Here is a 19,402-nt window from a genome sequence, read left to right as displayed (position 1 = left end):
AAAGGAATGCCTCAGAAAGAACTACTTTGGCTAAATGAGAATTTTTAATTAAAAAAAATGGTCTGTGTGTGTGCACATGCATGTATATGCTGTGAATGTCAAAAAACAACTGTAAGAATCAGTTTCCTGCTTCCACCATGTGGGTCCCAGGAACCAAACCCAGGCTGTCAGGTTTGATGGCAAATGCCTTCGCCCACTGACTCCTCTCCATGTGGCCATTAACTAAGTGAGGATTTTTAATGAGCAAAGGGGTGGGGCTGAGCACGGGAGCACTGGAGGTGTGAGGCCTCTCAGTGAATTTGAAAACCCTAACTCTTAAGCCTGTTGCCTCAAGAGTTATACTTATATCTGTAGTATAGTGACGTTACTAGAGACACCTCAGATGTCCTTGAGAGACTTATTGAGGACACATGCGGAGCTCAGAGGTGTGTGTGACATGTGGCCATAACGGCTTGGTATTTTTCATTCTTTCTGCTATTAGGACCACTGTTTCTCCTGCTAGCCTTCTCCCCTGCGTGCCAACCTCCCTGCTGCTATAAAGTGGAGACAGAGAGGAGAGGAAAGTAAGCAGCTTGCTTTGTGTCGACATGAAACAGTTTCTAGTATGTGGCTTAATTTAGCACATGTAACAAGTTTTTTCACCCCAGGGGCTCTCAGTTGCCTTCATCTCATGCTGGATGTTCTGAGCCCGGGGGTTAAGCACCCCATCATCAAAGCCCAGGGACCGCCTCCCACAAAAAGCCTGGTGTCTCTGTTGCCACCACAACCTGAAAGACGGTAGTTAGAAACCACACGGAGCTGATGGCATGCCATTTGAGCCTCTCAGAGGGACTCGTCACATATTTTTTTCTTTTCCTGTGTGTGTGTGTGTGTGTGTGTGTGTGTGTGTGTGAGAGAGAGAGAGAGAGAGAGAGAGAGAGAGAGAGAGAGTTCATGTGTTCATGTGTGTGGAGGTCAGAAGACAACTGTGTGTGTCATTCTTTTTTGTTTGACAGGGTCTCTCCCTGGCCTGGAACCTCCTCAAATAGGATATATTATCTGGTTAGCAACTGGGTGTCTGCGTCCGGTCTTCCCATTGCTGAAATTATAAACACTCATCAGTGTGGAGTCTAGGGATTTGAACTCAGGTTCTCATACTTCTCAGACAAGTTCTTTACCAACTGAGCTATCTGCCCAGTCTAGCCCATCTCATTTTCTTGCAAGACATGTGTAGACCATTGAAATCTTCATTTTTCTTTCTTCTCCTTTACACCAGGAAGATTTATGCTGCTGCCTCCAAGAGAAGCAAACGCAGACTCTCCTGTAGTTTGGTGCTCTTTTAATTTACAGAAGTCTATGCCAGAATACAATGCTGTTGGGGCAGGGCACTAAAATCTTCAGTGTCATTTTAAGCATTTGGAATTACTATCTGAAGACTTTACTTGTCTTTTTGCTCATTGGCTTAGTAGTCTTTTCTCCATGTCTGATCTCAGACGTTGTATGTGCATTCCCTATGGCCTTGGGGTTTTGGCATCGAGCGCATGTTGACCATAGCAGATGTGTGAGCATTTGTTTGTTTTGTCTTAATCTTTAAAATGATTTATCATTTTTATTTTATGTGCATTGGTGTATTACCTGCTTGTATGTCTGAGTGAGGGGGTCAGATCCCCTGAAACTGGAGTTACAGAGTTGTGAGCTGCTGTATGGTTGCTGGGAATTGAACCCAGGTCCTCTGGAATAGTAGCTAGTGCTCTTAACAGCTGAACCATCTCTCCAGCCCCAGGGCTGTTTTGCCTTCTGTTTGAGAAAAGTCTGACATTTTAGCTTTGTCAATCACCTAGAGATTTTAAATATCACTCATATCTCCAGATTACTATGGTATCTTTTAGATAGAGACTTCTGGATTATTCGTGTAAAATATAGGAACAGGGAGGCCAGCATGATAGCTCAGTGGGTAAAGGTGTTTTCCACCACACCTGAGGACCCAAGTCTGATTGCCAGGAACCAAACAGTGGATGGAGAGAACAGACTCTGTCCTCTGACTCCCACATGTATGCCATGGCACACATGCACCACACTCACAACATACAAAAGAAATAAACAATCAAAAATCTAAGATGGTTCCTGTCCTCCCCCCCCCCCCAGCCTCCTCCCAGGTATAATCTCACTTGGAAGCTGGAGGTTCTTAATGGCGCCCTTGCTGTTTAGAAAGCAATGAGGCTCCATGTTCTAACTGCTTTCAACTTGGGCAGGTGAGACCCTTCAGTGGCAGAGATTGTGGGTCTCCATTTGCTTGTTTTTCTTGGGAGCTTTACTGGAAACGAAATGCGATTGCGTCCGAGCTGCAGAGGGGAAGTTGGCGAGAACTCACAGCTTTCTGTTTGGTCTGTCTGAAGCAGCTGACCTTTGGGAAGGAAATCGCTGCTCTGTGCTTCTTCCTGTAACATCGCAGCCAGTGAACGGTGGACGTGTGTAGACAGTTCTGCCCCAAGCCCGGCTGCCCCAGGCACAAGCCGTTAGAAGCAGGAGCCCCTGCACAGCCCCTGGTCACGGTGCTGAGCTGTGTTTACTTGTGCTAATCGCTGCATAGTGAAGGAAAATCTGTCTCCAGAAAAGCAGTTTAGGCAAAACTGTTTGATTCTGTTTGATGGCGAGAGTCCCAGTGCTAGAAAGATAGTGAAGGAGGACCGCTCATAATCTCAGCTCATTTCCCCGAAAAGTAACGACATTGATTCTTCTACGGAATAACTGGTTTTTTGTTTGTTTGTTTGTTTTTATCTTCTTGTAACCATTTTTTTTTCTGGCAGGAAAAACATTTTAATTTCCTAAGCAAGAAACTTTTTTTTCAAATACCATGCCTGTGACCCAAAGTAAAACTGGATGATACTTCATGTAAATGTACACAACACAGCAATTTGAACCTGCATGCGATGCGGGCTCCGTAGGTAGGTGTACTTCGCCAGTGTTTTCTCTGTCTGTGTCCTAGGTTGACGGCTGGTGGCTGCGACTGTCAAATGAGCGTGAGAGTGCATAAATGACAGAGTGCGATTTTGTGATGCTGATACTTAGACTGAAGCAGGAGGGCAGCCTGGGCTACATAGTTACTTCCAGCCCAGCCTGGACTGCATATAGGTTCTTGGTGCAAATTAAGTTGATACGAACCAAGACCTGTTCCTGCCAGTTCCATCAGCCTTTAAGTAGGAGCTAAGTCAGGAGCTAACAGCTGAGGCTTTCAGTTGTCTCATCTTGTCTCAACAGCTTCCTGGAGGCCTTGACTTGTTTTTCTTCACTATCCAGGGCCGTCCTGCCGGCCAGATGTGGGCAGGTGTGTGGTTCATGTGCTAGAAGTGTGACTTTTCCTTTTTTGAAGCAGTTGTGCTGTTCTAAATGGTTTTCTGTGTTTCTCGTTCCGTCTACAGTTGCCGTAAGTTCTTTGGTCATTCCAAGAGTGAAAGGGAGTCGGTGGGATGTATCAATAGACGTCGGTTCTACATTGATCTTAGCCATTAGTAATCTTGACCCACTACTTGAGAACATATTAAGTTGCTAAGTATCTGAAAGGGATAGGCTTTCGTTCCTGTAAAGAAAGATTATGACTAAAGTTCTACCATGTCACGTTCTACTTAAATCAAAGATATCAGTCAGTAATGCAGTGTTGGGAAATACTCTCTTCCTATGTCTGTTAAAAAAAAATCCTAAGCAATGTGTGTGTGCATGGTTATATGTGCACATGTATGTGCAGGTGAATGAGTGGAAGGCCAGAGGGTGCTGGATCCCTCTGAAATAGAGTTACAGACATTTGTCCAGCTTGTTACGTGGAGTCAGGGACCTGAACTCTGCTGTTCCTCACTGCTACGCCAAACTCTTTTAACCACTGAACCTCTTCCTCCATCCCCCTTTCTGCATTTTTTGTGTCTCTGTCATAGGGACTCACTGTTTGACTCAGACTGGACTTGAACTTGGGATCTAGACACCCGAGACTTCCGAGTGCTGGTATTACAGCCTGTGCTGACCTCTCCTGTGTGTGCATCCCTTTAAGCCTGGTGTCCACAGGACGGTCATAAGTAGACTGTCCGTTGTTACTGGTTTTGTATTTCAAGTGTTATAATTTGAAAAGCTTATTTAGTTTGCGATATGGGGATGGGAATCAAGCCTACGGCCTCATTCATGCTGAGACCACATCCCCAAGTTTTCAAGTTTTAGGCACAATATAATAACTGGGGGAAAAAAAGATCAGAATGCCTAATGTAAAGGATGTTTACACTCTTTAGACCTTTCTCTGATTTTTTCCTCAGTAGCCTTTTATACATTCTTTCCTTCAATACACTTTTACTACATTCTTTTCTTAATCCTCGAAGATGCATTGACACATGTGTTTGTATTTCAGCATGGTTGCTTCTCTATGTGCTTTAGATAGCTCTGTGTCATTTCCCTATGTGTTTTAGATGGCTCCGTGTCACCTCACAGGTTAATATGTGACAGTTTTCCTGTTCGTTCCCCTGTTTTATGTTATTTCCCGTTTCTCCCCTAATGTCTCGAACTGTTTAACTAGTGGTTGTCCTTAAGAGTTGACCTAGAACAAAACACTCTTCAAAGCAAATTTTCACTAAGTGGAAACAGGACTGTAATTCTCAATGGGAAGAGAGAGGCCATGAATTTTAACAAAGAAAATATTGAGAACATGTTTCTTATTTTCTATAACACAGATGCCATTATTTATGGGCTCCAGAAAATGCTTGCAGCCATCTGGAAAATGGTACAGTGGTAATCCTCCTCTAATGGCTGTTCAAGTTGCTTGTTAGACTTGGACTTGGAGATAGCTGTACGCAGGCCCGCATACTCCTGCCCGCAACACTCAGCCGGCGGAGGCCAGGCTTTCAGTGTTGCTTGGAACCAGTTCCAGAGGAGACACCAGTTGCTAGTTTAATGGCCTTTTTTTTTCCTCTTTGAAATGTTTTCTCTTAATTCTGATTTTGAAAATAAGTAAGTAAGTTATTGTCCTGGGAAGTTGAAAGGACAGAACAGAGAGCTCCAGACAGATCTCACCAACTGTGAACAGTTGTCACATCTGGGTTATGACTCCCCAGCACACCACGCTTCCCTTCTTTTGAAGGTGAACACGAAGACTTCATGACCCCTTAGCCTCAGAGGCTGGAGCGTGTGCAGGAAGAACTAGGGCATCTCCCAGCACAACCTCAACAAGTGCCACTCTCAAGAAATTCAACACCGACTTGCAGCCTGGGGATGTGCCCTGGATGGGTAGTAAAGCTATTGCCTAACATGTAGAAGACCATGGGCCGGGACTTCAGCACTGTATAAACAACAACCCACACCTACAATCCCAATACTCAGGAGGTAGAGGCAGAAGAATCAGAAGTTCAAGGTCATCTGTTATACAGCTAATATAAGGCTACCCAAGGAACAATGATATCAGATATATAGGCCATATTTAGCTTCCCTTAATTATCCCAATAATGTCTTTTAATGATGTGTTTCTGCTTAAAAACAAAGATTTACATCTCTCTCTCTCTCTCTCTTTCTCTCTCTCTCTCTCTCTCTCTCTCTCTCTCTCTCTCTCTCTCTGTGTGTGTGTGTGTGTGTGTGTGTGTGTGTGTGTATGTGTGTGTGTGTAGGGAAGCCGGAAAACTGAGATCAAAGAACAACCTGCAAGAGCTGGTTCTTTCTCTCGTGAATCCTGGGAATTGAACTCAGGTCATCAGGGCTTGACTGTAAGCGCGTTACCTGCTGAGCCGTCTCTCCACCCGGAGATTCTGCTTTTAACATGCTCTTGACAGTTATATCTCTGTCCACGTGACCTCCCCCCCCCAAAAAAAAAACCAATTCTTCTTTGCTCAGTGTTTTTGTTTGTTTGGTTATTGCTTTGCCATTCCTTAGAGCTTACAGTTCAGATCTGGGGCGGGGGGTTGTCCTGCATTCTGCTTCTCAGCTGGGAAGCCCTGAGGAACAGCACGTCTCAGGCATGTTCTGTCATCCTTGTGGTAGGGGCGGGGCGGCCCATGCTAATGGTCCCTGCTGTTCCAGTGTGGGCACTAGTGCCAGTCTCTTCATGATTCCCCTGGGCACGTCAAATCTGAAAGTGTAGATAGAGTGTCTCTCTGCCCTATGGTCGGGGTTGTCCAGCCCCTCAGAGTGTTATCCACCAGATTCACTTCCTGCTGTACTTTCTTCTTCTTCCCCATCCCTCCATCCCCTGAGGTTCAAGGAATTGATAGCAGGGCCTGTGCCTTCTAGGCCAGAGCTCTACCAGTGGGCTGTATCTCCAGCTCCTTTTCACTCTGAACAGTAAAAAGCATGTGAGAGCAAGAACATCCTGTTCCCAGAGACCGGCATCATCCATAGCTTTAGCCACTTTGATGCTCCTTGTCTGAGTCTACTCGGTGGGTGTGAGCGCACATGCGTGTGCACATGTGTATAGAAGCCAGAGGTCAATGTTGGGTGCATTCCTCAATTGCTTTACAGCAACAGTTCTCAACCTGTGGGTCACAACCTCTTTAGGGGCTGAATGACCCTTTCACAGGGGTCACCTAAGGTCATCAGAAAACACAGATATTTATATCACGATTCAGAACAGTAGCAAAACTACAGTTATGAAGTAGCAGCGAAAATAATTTTGTGGTTGGGGTATCGCCACAACATGAGGAACCGTATTAAAGGGTCACAGCATTAGGAAGGTTGTGGCTGGGTATCTCAGGAAACCTGGAGCTTGCCAACTGAGCTATGATGGCCAGAAAGCTCCAGGGATCCTCCTGAATGCTTTCCCAGAACTGGGATCACAAGTCCTGCTGTTCTTTCACATGGGTCCTGGGGGTTGAACTCAGATCCTAAAGACAGCACAGTGAGCTGTCTACCTGGCCCAGCCTACTTTATTCTTGATATAAATGTTTATATAAATATTTATATAACGTTTTAATATAAATGTAGTTGCATTTAGGTGAGAAGTCTAAATGTGTGAGAAGCCGATGATGTGGGCTTACTCTGTGCACTTAGCAAGTAGCCACCCCAACCCCCCCCACATCCCCCCTCTTACCGCCTATCCTGTCCATTACCTCTCTTCTTCCCAAAGCAGCATGCGGTGATTGGGCTGTGACGTGAAGATTTATGACTGATTGTCTTCCTAGAATTATTATCTGTGTTGCCAGGGCACATTTTTCCTTGTTTGTTTCTTTGTGGGCCAAACACTTTCACTCCTGTTACCTTCCCATGTGCTTATGGTTTTTTGTTTGTTTGCTTGTTTGGTTGGTTTGGTCTGGTTTGGTTTGTCCTCTAAAAGAGAATCTCCTTTCTTGTTGCTTATAAGCTAGTGGTTAGGTTGTTTCGTTTGTTTTTTTAAAGGGCAGATGGTGCTGGTATTGACCTACTTTTAGATGTGGTCATTTTACTTTAACCTTGCTTGATGTCAGGCCAGTATGAACACAGACTTAATCTTCTATCACTGCGTTTAATATTTTCTGTCTCTCGGAGTTCTTGTATTCGGTGACCATGACCACTCAATACAGTACTAATGTTCACATTGACAGTTAGACTGTTGACCAGAGACCTGGCCCCTTATCCTTGTCCCTGGGTCCTTTGGTCCTCAGCAGGTGCCGGGAGGTTTAGCAGTTTGCAGTGCTGGCATGTCGCCTGAAACTTTTCAGATCAGAACCAATGTTTATCCATTGAGACTGTCTGCCAATTGTCCCTAGCCTTTGCTAAAACCAGAGTCTCCCAACACTGGCTTCTCATTCTGTTTTCTCCTTTCTCTTTAAATTATGAAGTGGGACAATGTGTGCAGAAGTACAGAGGGTAACATGACAACTCACAAGTTCTCAGGACACGGGCAGTGCTGGGCAGCGACATCAGAACACAGCACAGTTAGGGCCTCTTAGCATCGAGAGATGGGGCCATCTTGGTACTAGGATTAAGGGTGTGGGCCACCAGGCCTAGCTTTTGTCTCTTTTTCAATTATTGCTTTATTGAGATAGAATCTTGTGTTATAAAATTCACCTTTTTATTTTGTTTGGTGTGTGTGTGTGTGTGTGTGTGTGTCTGTACCATGGCGTGCTTGTGGAGGTCTGATGTTTGCTCTTCATTCCACTGAGGGTTGCTAAGGTCAAATTCCGGTCATCAGACTTGAATGACAAGTGTTTTTACCTGAGAGCCATTTTGCTGGCCGCATCATCATTCTAAGATGTTCAAAGTTCAGAGTATTCTGGGCGTTGTAGACCATTACCACTGTCCAGCACTGATGCCTTTTCCTCCCTTTTTTGCTTCTCCGAAAGTTGAACCTCACTATTTTCTGTTTTTCTGAATTTGCCTATTGTGGAATCACAGTATATAATGTGTCTGTGTGTGTGTGTGTGTGTGTGTGTGTGTGTCTGTGTGTGTGTGTGTGTCTGTGTGTGTCTGTGTGTGTGGTGGGGGGAGGGGTGGAGGAGTGAATATGAACCCTAAGCTATTGTTGTGTCCCTTTTGTTCTCCAGTTTTCAGGGGTCTCCTTCTGAGTTGGAGAAACGGGACTCACAGTGCCCCTGCCTCGCTCTTCCATAGGTTGTCTGTAAAATCCTTGTGTCATTGAAATTAAGAAATCGGAGTATCTGGGGCTGGAGTGATGGCTCAGAGGTTAAGAGCACCGACTGCTCTTCTAGAGGTCCTGAGTTCAATTCCCAGCAACCACATGGAGGCTCACAACTATCTGTAATGTGATTTATACATGAAGGAAGGAAGGAAGGAAGGAAGGAAGGAAGGAAGGAAGGAAGGAAGGAAGGAAGGAAAGAGTATCAGGGCCAGAAGAATGACTCAGTGGATAATGGTGATTGCCACCAAGCCTGACAACCTGAGTTCGATTCCCAGCACATACATAGTAGAAGAAAAGACCAAACCGCTACCAGTTATTCTCTGTCAAAGGCATGCTGTGGTGCGTGCACACACACAAATGTAATACAAACTTAAAAAAGAATACCTTATTTCTAAAGGAAGGTAAATTTTATCCTGTGGAACTTTGTTTAAGCAGAGGATAGCAAGAGCTGGTCATCAGTCAGAGACTCGACTTTGGAAAAGCTTGTTGAGTTGGGTTAAGATAGAGGTGGGGAGAGGGAAGTTCTGTGTGTAGGTGTGAAAGAATCATCGGCCCCTGGGGGCTGACCACACTCAGGTGCTGTGTTACATACTTACACATACTAACCATTGTTTGTCTCACCCTACACACAGAGAGAAGTATGAAGCCTAAGACGCAGAGGAGTTAAGAGGGCGGGTCTTTTGAAAAACTGTGTCTGAGCTCAGCGTGGTCTTCAGAACGTTAATCTCATTTTCTACTCTAATCCCACTGGGGGTCTAGCCTAGTGTTACAGGGCACACTTGGTGTCCATGGTGCCCTGGGTTCGAGCTGTGCTGCCACACACACACAAAAAGAAAAACTCAGCAGTTGTCGATGTGCCACGTAATAAAAACTAAGCCGGCAAACGGTATCTCTCTGAGAGTGTTTTAAAACGCTCATCCCTCCTCAAGCCAGAATCTGTCCAGTCCGTTGGCAGTTTCACAGGAAGCTTCCATAAAGAGAGCCTCATTTCTGACAAGAATTACAGCAAAACAGTCTTCGGTGTTCTGAAAACCTTCAGAATGGTGGTTTTGTTTGCGGATGCTTATGTTTTGGACTGGGAGTTTGTCTCAGTTGGGAGAGCTCTGGACTAGCAGGCACAAATTGGTTCCCAGCACAGGAGTGACAGGACACACCTATAATCTCGGTACCCGGAGATGGAGCAGGAGGATCTGGCGTTGAACTGGAGTCCAGTGCCAGAGGCAAGCCTGGGCCACCCGGAGTTTTCCTAAATATATATTTGTTAAAGAAAAAGTTTCTGATAGAATGTTAGCTATTGATAGAAAATAATGCCTGTCACCTGCATAGGAGGCATCCCTTCCTTTGACTTCCAATAAGCCAGTGACATTGTGAACAATGACACATTTTGGTTTTTAGAACAGGTACCTCTGGCCCTCTATTTAACTTTCTCCTCCCTTGGATAGGTCTGGGTGCTCTGGGTCAGCATAGGTGCTGGGTGTGTTTAGTGGACACTCTGTGTCAAGGCTGAACTGTTGCGGCTTGCTCTGAAAGGTTGTGAACTCCACAAGTGTGATTGCACAGAGCTCGACTGACTGTCAACACTGTCCTAAAAATACGATGGTGGATCCATTTCCCGGTCTTTAAAGCGGCCCCCGTGATGATTTACCAGAGATACAAACCACTTCCTCCCTTGTCAGAATGTCACGCACTGAAAACTGAGCTGCCGGGTCAATAAGGGGAGAAGAGCATGCGAGTGGTCGGCTGTCTCCATTTGGGTGGAGCAGCAGCTGGTGGCTGGATAGACAAGGGACAGGGACAGGGCCCCTGCTTGCACCTGTGTGCACACTGTTTCCTGGTGAGTGGAGAGCTCTGACAGGCATGGAAGAAAAGCACGAACTAGATTACAGGTCCTGTGCATTTAAACTGATGAGGAGTGGGAACAGTTTTTGTCTGGAGTGAGTTATTTAGCATTTAGGAAGTGGAGGTAAGGAGCTATAATGGGTACACGGTGACCTCCATAAGCCTCTCATAGTCTACGTAGATAAAACCCACAGTTTAAAAGTAAAATGAACACAACTGTACTATTTAGTGTGGCATATATCTATATATGTATGTATATATATACACATTTTTTAACGGACACAAATTTTATATCTGGGGAAGGGCATGCTCCCTCACATAGTGTGTGATGACCAGGTCACCTTACTTGTCAATCTGTCACTCAACATTTACCACGTGTTTGTTCTGGGAGTGTTCAGATTCCTTCTTATCCTCTTGGTGGGTAGTGAGCAAAATCCACTCTGGAGCTCTATTTTCTATCCCTATTAAAGCACTTTTATGTTGTGAAACTATGCTGCATTTATCAAAATAAGGCAATTACTACTTTGTATTTACCAGCTATTACCCTTCAAGTAGTGTGCTATTTAAAAAAAAAAAAAAAAAAAACCATGACAGGCTTAAAATTGGAAACAGAAATATTCTGACAAATTCTCAGAGCTCAACATTCCACACTTTAATAAAAACTAAGAACAAATATGAAACCCAAATCAGGGATCTCCCTCATGCCGACACACCTGTCCCTTGGCTCAGCTCCCTATAGTTCTTCTGTTTCTGCAACTTTGTAGTTACATCTTTTGAAGCTGGGCATACCTTTGCTACCAACACTCAGGAGGTAGAGACAGGTGGATCTTTGTGAGTTCAAGGTTAGCCCGTCTACATGTTAAGTTGCAGACCAGCCAGGGCTACTGAGTGAGGCTCTGTCTCAAAAAACAAAGGCTTTTGGTTTTTTTGTTTGTTTGTTTGTTTGTTTGTTTTGAGAGACAAAGTATCATCTTGTAAACCCAGCCTGGCCTTAAACCTTGGCCTGTTTACCAAGTGCTGGGATTACAGGTGTATACCACCACATTGAGCTGTTTCTCTCTTCAAACAGTAATAAACTCCCGAAATATGCTTGGCCAACAGGGCATGTGAAAGACTTATGTATTTGTTCAGTGAGCATATTGGTTCTCTACCTGTGTGGGTGGGTCACAACCCTTTTGGGGGCTGAATGACATTTTTGCAGAGCCACCTAAGACCATCAGAAAACACAGGTATTTACATGATGGTTCATAACAGCAAAACTACAGTTAAGAAGTAGCAATGGAATAATTGTATAGTTGGAGATCACCACAGTATGAAGAATTGTGTTAAAGGGTTGTAGCATTAGAAAGGGTGAGAAGCATGGATTTAGCAAATATTTGTTTACTGCTCTCTGTGCTGAGCTGCTACAGTGCTCTTTGGGAACGGAGTAGTAACGTCCTCTTCTTTTGGGGTTCAGTGGGAGAAGATAAATGAAAACTAGACAGAGAAATGACAGGCCTGTGTAATGAAAGAGAGGTCACCCACAGAGTCACCCAAGTTATACAGTTGTAGTTGATGAGCTAGTTTGTTTCATTCCACACCTTAGAATTTCATACTGATGTTATGTTTCATAATAACTTTGAAAAGAGCTGATGAGGGGCTGCCCTTCCAGAGCACCTTGGTTGGATTTCCATCATCCACAGGGAAGCTCACAACCATCTGTAACTCCAGTTCCAGGAGATCTGACGCCCTCTTCTGGCCTCCACGGGCACTGCACATACGTGGTCCACAGACTTATATGCAGGCAAACACCCACACATATTAAATAAATAAATATGAAAAAATATGTATCTTTAAAAAGGAAAGAGCCAGCATGTTCGATTTCATTTGCTCACACTTGTTTACTTAGGCAACAACAACAGAATAGTACTGCTTATCTGCCAAGCACTGTTGTAAGTAAAGTCACCGTGTGTTTAAGATGACTTCTCCTTCCTTAGTAAGTATGTTTCGTGCCAGGCAGTAGAGAGTGGAGGAGAGAGTGAGCACAGTGCTGTTTTACTCCAGTGGATTGGGAAGAGGACTCGGAACCTCCCACCTTGTTTCTTCTTTTGTCCTGGGTCACTGCAGACACAACAGATTTTAGTGTCTGTTGGAATCATTCACAATTCATTAAGGAAGCTACAGTGAGGTCCTACTTCCATCTTGTTCTAGAGCTGAGCATGTGGGTGTGTATATGTAGACGTGAGTGTATGTGTGTGTGTGTGTGTGTGTGAGCGCGCGCGCACGCGCGCATGAGCGCATGCGCGAGCACACTTATAGAGGCTTAAACTTGAGCGATTCACCTTTTAATTTTATTTTTGGCACAGGGTCTCACTATGTAGCCCTGGCTAGCCTGAAATTTGTTATATAGACCAGGCTGACCTCAAACTCATGAACAGCCACCTACCACCACCTTGTGATCATGACACATCATACCCAGCCCCTCCCACTCTGTCTTTTGAGAGAGTTTTAAGTCAGACTGACTGGCTGATGAGCCTCAGGGACCCACCTGTCTCCACTTCCCAGCTCTGAGATTACAAGTGTAGCCATTCTGCCTGGCTTTTTACCTGGCGTTCTAGGATTTGAACTTGGGTCCTCGTGCTTGCAAAGCAGACACTGGCTGAGCCATCTTCCTAGCCCAGTCTGTGTTTGTTTGTTTTCCATGTCTTTGTGTTGATTTTGTGTGTATGAATGTTCTGTATTCATGTATGTGTGTGCACTGTGTATGTGCGCAGTGCCCTTGGAGACCAGAGGAGGATATCAGATCCTCTGGACCTGGAGTTACAGATGGTTGTGAGCCATCATGTGGGTGCTGGGAAACAAACCCAGGTCCTCCTCAAGAGCAACAGTGCTCTTAACCCCCAAGCCATCTCTCTAGCACCCTCTCCTTGTTCTTAACTAAGAAAGACTGCTGCCTGAACTCCTCTTTTCACTTGTCTGTCGAGCCTCTGCATACTTAAATCTCCAGTCTCCCCCACTCCCAATCTCTTTACTCTCCCTCTAAAATCACAAGCTGATTCTGGTCTGACTTGGAGACTAAAACGTTGTCTTCCACATGTTTGACTAGGAAGCAGAATTACTCTCCTGTCCCAGTTTTCCTCTGGTGAACTCACACTCACTGAACTCTGCTGCATTGGAAAATCTCACTGTTGTCTCAGCCCTAAAGCCTGAAAGCCCCAAGTTAAACCATCCAAGTGTCCTATAGCAGCACACACATCTAAAATAGGTAACCGGCACCCACCCCACTCCTCACTGCTGGCTAACTGACTTGTCCCATAAATAGCTCAGTGTTACTCGATCAGACAGCCCCTGCTCACAGAGAGGGATCTTTGTTTCCTGGCACACATGTGCAGTCTCTGGTAGTCAACAAAACCCAGGTCCAGTGCAATGAACCATGGCTGTAACATAGTCCTTAGGAGAATTGTACAAATCAGTAGCTGAGTCATTTTCAGATTGGATTCAAGATGCCCAGTTCCGTATTACAGAAAGCAGTGTAGAGTTTTAATGTCTTCTTCCTATTAACATAGCTTCTCCAATCTGGGGATTCCCAGGTCTCTGCCAAATGCACTGAATTCTCAGGTCTGTCAGAAAAGGTTCCTCATTGTTTTTAGAAAGCCTTTATTTATTTGTGTGCTTATTTGTTTGAGTGCACTGTAGCTGTCTTCAGACATACCCGATCCCATTACAGATGGTTGTGAGCCACCATAAACTCATGACCTCTGGAAGAGCAGTCAGTGCTCTTAACTGTTGAGCCAACTCTGCAGCCCCCAGAAAGCCATTTTCTAAAGCATGTTTTTGTTGGGGATGCTTGTTTTGGTTTTGATGTTGTTTCTTTAACAAAGGGTCACAGGAAGCACAAGCTCTTTTGCATCCTCCTGCTGTTAGGTTCCGTGATTATTGGCTCTTGATTATTGGCTCTGCCACCAGAGCTCGTTAAAAACAAAACAAGCAAACAAACAAAAAACCAAATGCTCTCCCTATTGCTGAGACTAGTGGCTGAAGCCTGTAATCTTAGGTTAAATTAGAAGACAGCAGGTTGCAGGCTGGAGAGATGGCTCAGAGGTTAAGAGCACTGACTGCTCTTCTAGAGGTTCTGAGTTCAATTTCTAGCAACCACATGGTGGCTCCCAACCATCTGGAATGAGATCTGATGCCCTCTTCTGGTGTGTCTGAGGACAGTGACAGTGTACTTACATAAATAAATAAATCGAAGAAGAAGAAGATAGCAAGGTTAGTGGGCTGTGGTGGCACACACCTTTAATCCCAGCACTCAGGAGGCAGAGGCAGGCAGATATCTGAGTTTGAGGCCAACCTGGTCTACAGAGTGAGTATACATAGTCAGCCTAGACAACTTAGTGAGACTCTGTCTCGAAATAAAAAGTCCTGGAATATAGGTCAGCCGTGAAGCTCTTGCCTGGCATGGCCCAGGTCATAGATTCAATCTCCGTTACAAAAGGAGAACAACGGGCTGGAGAGACGACTCAGTGGTTAAGAGCACTGGCTGCTCTTCCAGAGGTCCTGAGTTCAATTCCCAGCAACCACATGGTGGCTCACAAAAGAAGAACAACAGGCAACCCTACCAAAACCCAGCCCCACTGCTCACCTCTGTACCACAGCAGCCCACTCTTCTTCCGGTCGACCTGTACTATTTCTGTGTTGGACTGTATGTGCATGCCATAGTTTAACGGAACATGGTTCTACAAATTCCATAGCAGTAACTCCAAAGGGGACGAACGTTGGGGAGCTTGGCCAGATCAGCCTCTGCTCTGGGTGAGAGCACAGCTGTAAGCTCATTAAGATGACCCACAGACCTCAGTCTGTCCCTAGTGTCACCTGTCTTTCAGATCCTGTGCAAATGGTAGCCTCTTCTATTTCCCAAATACCATGTCTAAAGTTATTTTTTGGATTGCTTCCCTGATCATTCACGGTGACTGTGGAATAGACGCTTATAACGTGCGGCGGTTTCAATCGAAAGCAAAGACCAGGCCTAGAATATCAAAGCCATTCACGGCTCCTTCCCTAATCCTCGTTTTTATGATTCTTGCCTTTTGCGGCACAATAGTCAACGATTCGTAAATCCATCTGGGGCCCTTCCCACGGCCATGCTGGGTGTCTGCATTTTGAAAACATGATAAAGCTCAAAGTCAATTTGAGAATATTGATCCTGGGCAGGTGAGATGGTTCGGTGGGTAAAGGCAGTTACTGAGCAACCTGGCAACCTGCATTTGATCCCTAGAACCTACGTAAAGGTGCGAGGGAAGAAGCGGCTCCACAAAGTCATCCTCTGACCTCTACACCTTCACTGTGGCACGCCTGCACCTGCATACAATCACACACAATAATCAAGAAAATAATTTTTTTACACACTTGACCTTTAGTACACCAAAAGGAGAGAGAACATTCACTTCTAAACCTTGCGCATATTTACTCCAGTGTCTTTGAAGGGGATGGGGACTAGAAACAAACAAATAAATCAAGGTCTTTGTTTCACAGGTTCTACACCATGGCGATGTGGATACAGGCTCAGCAGCTCCAGGGCGATGCCCTGCATCAGATGCAGGCCTTGTATGGCCAGCATTTCCCCATCGAGGTGCGGCATTATTTATCCCAATGGATCGAAAGCCAAGCCTGGTAGGTGAACAGTTTCTATACCATCTTTTGGGGAGCACAAGGGTATTGATCTTCAATGAGAAAAATGTTATAACTAAGACTTTAAAAGTTGTGAGGAATCTAGGCCTAGTAGTTCCCATCTGTAACCCTCAAGATCCTAGCTGAGGAGGAGGAGGAGGAGGAGCAAGAGGGGCAGGAAGAGCTGTGTGTTGGGCTGGAAGTGTAGCTCAGTAAACCACAAGCATAAGACTCTGGATTCAGTCCTTAGGACCTGTCTCCAAGGAAAGTTGTTTGAAAATCTTCATGTAATCCACAAAAAGGTGTTCAGCCTTCTCTTAGACTCTGGGAGATGAAATAATTCTTGGAATTTTAATTTAAATTAAGTATATATGTGTGTGTTTGTCTATGGATTCATCCACATGAGGGCAGGTGCCTACAAAGGCCAGAAAACATCTGGAGCTGGAGTTTCAAGTGGTTTTGAACCACCCAGTGTGGCTGGTAGGATCTGAACTCAGGTCCTCTGGAAGAGCAGAAAGCCCTCTTAACCACACAGCCCCCTCTCCAGCCTCTCAGCTTGCCTTGTTTTGTTCGGTTTGGTTTGTTTTTTGAGATAAGGTCTCTCGCTGGATGTCCTGGTATGCAAAGGTGCTAGGATTAAACACAAGAATCATGCCTGGCTTTCTCTCTCTTTTTTTTTTTTCAAAGTAAACTTTTGCCGTGTAGGTGGCCTGAATTCATTATATAGACCGGACTAGTCTTAGACTAAAGATCAGCCTTTGCCTCCCATGTGCTGAAACTTATATCTTATAAATCAGATGTTTAACATATTTATTTAATAATCAAAACATTCATGGCTCTTTGGTTTTTGTCGTTGGTTTTTTTGTTTTGTTTGTTTTGTTTTGTTTTGTTTTTGATTTTTGTTTTTCTGAGACAGGATCTCACACTATGTAGCTCTGGCTGTCCTGGAACTCACTCTGTAGACCAGGCTGGCCTTGAACTCACAGAGCTGCCTCCCAAGTGCTGCTGGGATTAAAGACCTGTGCCATTACACCCGGTTTGAAACATTCATATTTTAAATTTGTATTTACAAATACAGGAAACACTCTAAAATATCAACAATGAGGCAGAAAGGCTCAATGAGTTAGAAAACTAGCCACCAACCCTAATGTCCTGAATTTCAATGTCAGAACCCACATGGCAGACGAAACTGCCTCCTGAAAGTTGTTAGCCAACACCTTTATTTCCCAAATTGTGAATTACATACTTGAGCTTTAACAGTGGTAGATCAGAGTAACACAGTCCAAACCACAGCATATCTTACTTTGCAGTGCTGGGGCAAAGCTTCCAGCACACCAGAGAGCTGTCCCACTGAGCTGCTGCCCCCTCAGCCCTGCCACATAGCCACATAATCACCAGCCGTCAGCAGTGCCCGGCAGTGCGCAGGGCAGGGAGCTTGCCCGTTGGTCTCAGTCTGTCCGTTAGTGTGACAAGTTCTTCAGACTAGCCAGGCTTTTACCAGCGTGGTGGGCTCCTCTTTGGAGAGCCAGCCCTGGTGCCAGGTGGAGGAGGCTCTCCATATCCACTGGGAATGCTGCCTTGCGGTAATTGCAATGGCTTGTTAGCAAGGCTCTGTTCAGAAACAAGCCTGGTGGAGGAAGGCAATTTTTCTAGGCAATTAAAATAAATAAATAAATAAATCCCAGCTTCATATAATTAAGAGGGGGAAGAAAACTGGCTAAATTTGAGAACATCAAACACACCTCGGTTTGTCCTTTCCCTTTTTTTTGAGCACAATAACGCATGCCTGCAATTCCAGCTATTCAGGAAGCTGAGGCAGGGGAAGCACTTAAGCCTAGGAACTCTTAGACAATCCTAGGCAAGTGGGCTTTCATCTAGCAGCTCTCCCGAGTAGTCTACTTATTGAATAAGCTTTGGAAAATCTGGGCTGATGTTAAAGAAAACCTGCATTTTAGATAGTGGGGTTTTTTTCGTAAAGAAATAAAGATATCAATGAAGAGTTTCCAGTTCTTCATATTGAAGCTTTCATGAAGTCTCTGTTATGGGCAATGGTTGAGTCCAAATTGAGAACCAGACCGCTGAGTTCTGTTCAAAGACAGGATCCTCTCGACAGTGGGCTCCCAGTCAGAACAGAGGAGCAAGGCTGTTCCTTCAGCCCTTCTAGCCTCACACTTAATACGTATTTTATTCAACACATAGAGTATACACTTCTTGGTTTTGTCACTGCCCTCTCCAGACATGGGTTGGGTGGTCTCTGGTGACAGAGTCTCTGGGCTTTGGTGCGCCTCCTCTGCCTGGCTGTTTGCCACCAGCCACTCACTAACTACAGGGATTTGTGAGTGGCTGTCTTTTAGCTGCCGCTGGCTCTCTTCCCTGGCTGTGGACCTGGTCAGCAGTAATTAGATATTATTTCAGCCTGACAGCTGTTTGGTTTGTCAGCGTGCTAAGTCACTTAAGTATTACCCAGCAGCAACTGTTGCCTAACTTGTAGACAAAAAAAAAAAAAAAAAAAAAAAAAAAAAAAACAAACTTTTTTTAAGGACCAAAGAAAGATAAGGAGGAAGTGGACCCAACCCCTGTAACCAGCTGAACAGCTCTGAATGACATGAGGTCCATGAACTGGCTTCTCACTTTCACTGGACAAGCCAGTGTTACTTCCAAGCAATGATGACAGACAATTCTCATGGGTGTAAATACTTGGAGGCACCTTCTGCCTTGATGCCTCCTTTCTAGGGTTCTTTAGGAAGGGCACAGATGGGGGGCCTGGTTAGTCAAGGTTGGAAAGGGCATGCAGAACTGTCTTGACCTTGTACCCCATACACCCTGGAGTTATGAGTATAAACTGAAAGTTTGCAGACCCCTCATTCCCTTAAGAGTGCATGAAGAAATCTGTCCCTTCATTCCTAGGAGGGGGTGGGTCAGTACCAGAATCAGCCATTAAAGGGAGTGGGGGTATTTAGAGAAAGGAATGTAAAGTTCAGCTAAGATAATTAGAGTCAGGCATTGTAGACATTTAGCCAACTTATGCTGGGGTGTTTTTTAACACATGAATTATAGAAGAAATCATGTTTCAGACTCACACATGGCTTACACCCATAGTCCCAGCAGCTACAGAACAAATGTAGTATGAAAAGGGTGCATGTGTACAGGCTCCTGTGCATGTATGTATACAGATTGTGTAATTTTTTTCCCCTAGGGACTCAATAGATCTTGATAATCCACAGGAGAACATTAAGGCCACCCAGCTCCTGGAGGGCCTGGTGCAGGAGCTGCAGAAGAAGGCAGAACACCAGGTGGGGGAAGATGGGTTTTTGCTGAAGATCAAGCTGGGGCACTATGCCACGCAGCTCCAGGTGGGTGCAA

At 44.9% G+C, this 19,402-nt stretch overlaps 1 protein-coding gene across 2 annotated transcripts in view; it reads left to right on the top strand.

Annotated features, from left to right (window-relative positions):
• The first annotated feature begins 2,790 nt into the window (after positions 1 to 2,790).
• Positions 2,791 to 19,402, top strand: part of STAT5B (signal transducer and activator of transcription 5B) — a 39,025-nt gene continuing 22,413 nt past the window's right edge. The window contains exons 1-3 of one of the 2 annotated variants that reach the window (XM_080923674.1): positions 2,791 to 2,924; positions 15,905 to 16,042; positions 19,264 to 19,392. In XM_080923674.1, the coding sequence (XP_080779800.1) occupies positions 16,022 to 16,042; positions 19,264 to 19,392 (150 nt within the window). In that variant the 5' untranslated portion in view covers positions 2,791 to 2,924; positions 15,905 to 16,021. Of the gene's footprint in view, positions 2,925 to 15,904; positions 16,043 to 19,235; positions 19,393 to 19,402 lie in introns of both variants that reach the window. The other variant, XM_080923673.1, reaches the window with a different exon arrangement.

The sequence above is a fragment of the Micromys minutus genome (genome assembly GCF_963924665.1).
Source record: "Micromys minutus genome assembly, chromosome: 10".
Lineage (NCBI taxonomy): Eukaryota > Metazoa > Chordata > Mammalia > Rodentia > Muridae > Micromys > Micromys minutus.
The sequence above is the reverse complement of the archived record's forward strand: the minus strand, read 5'-3'. Positions and strand labels throughout refer to the sequence as shown.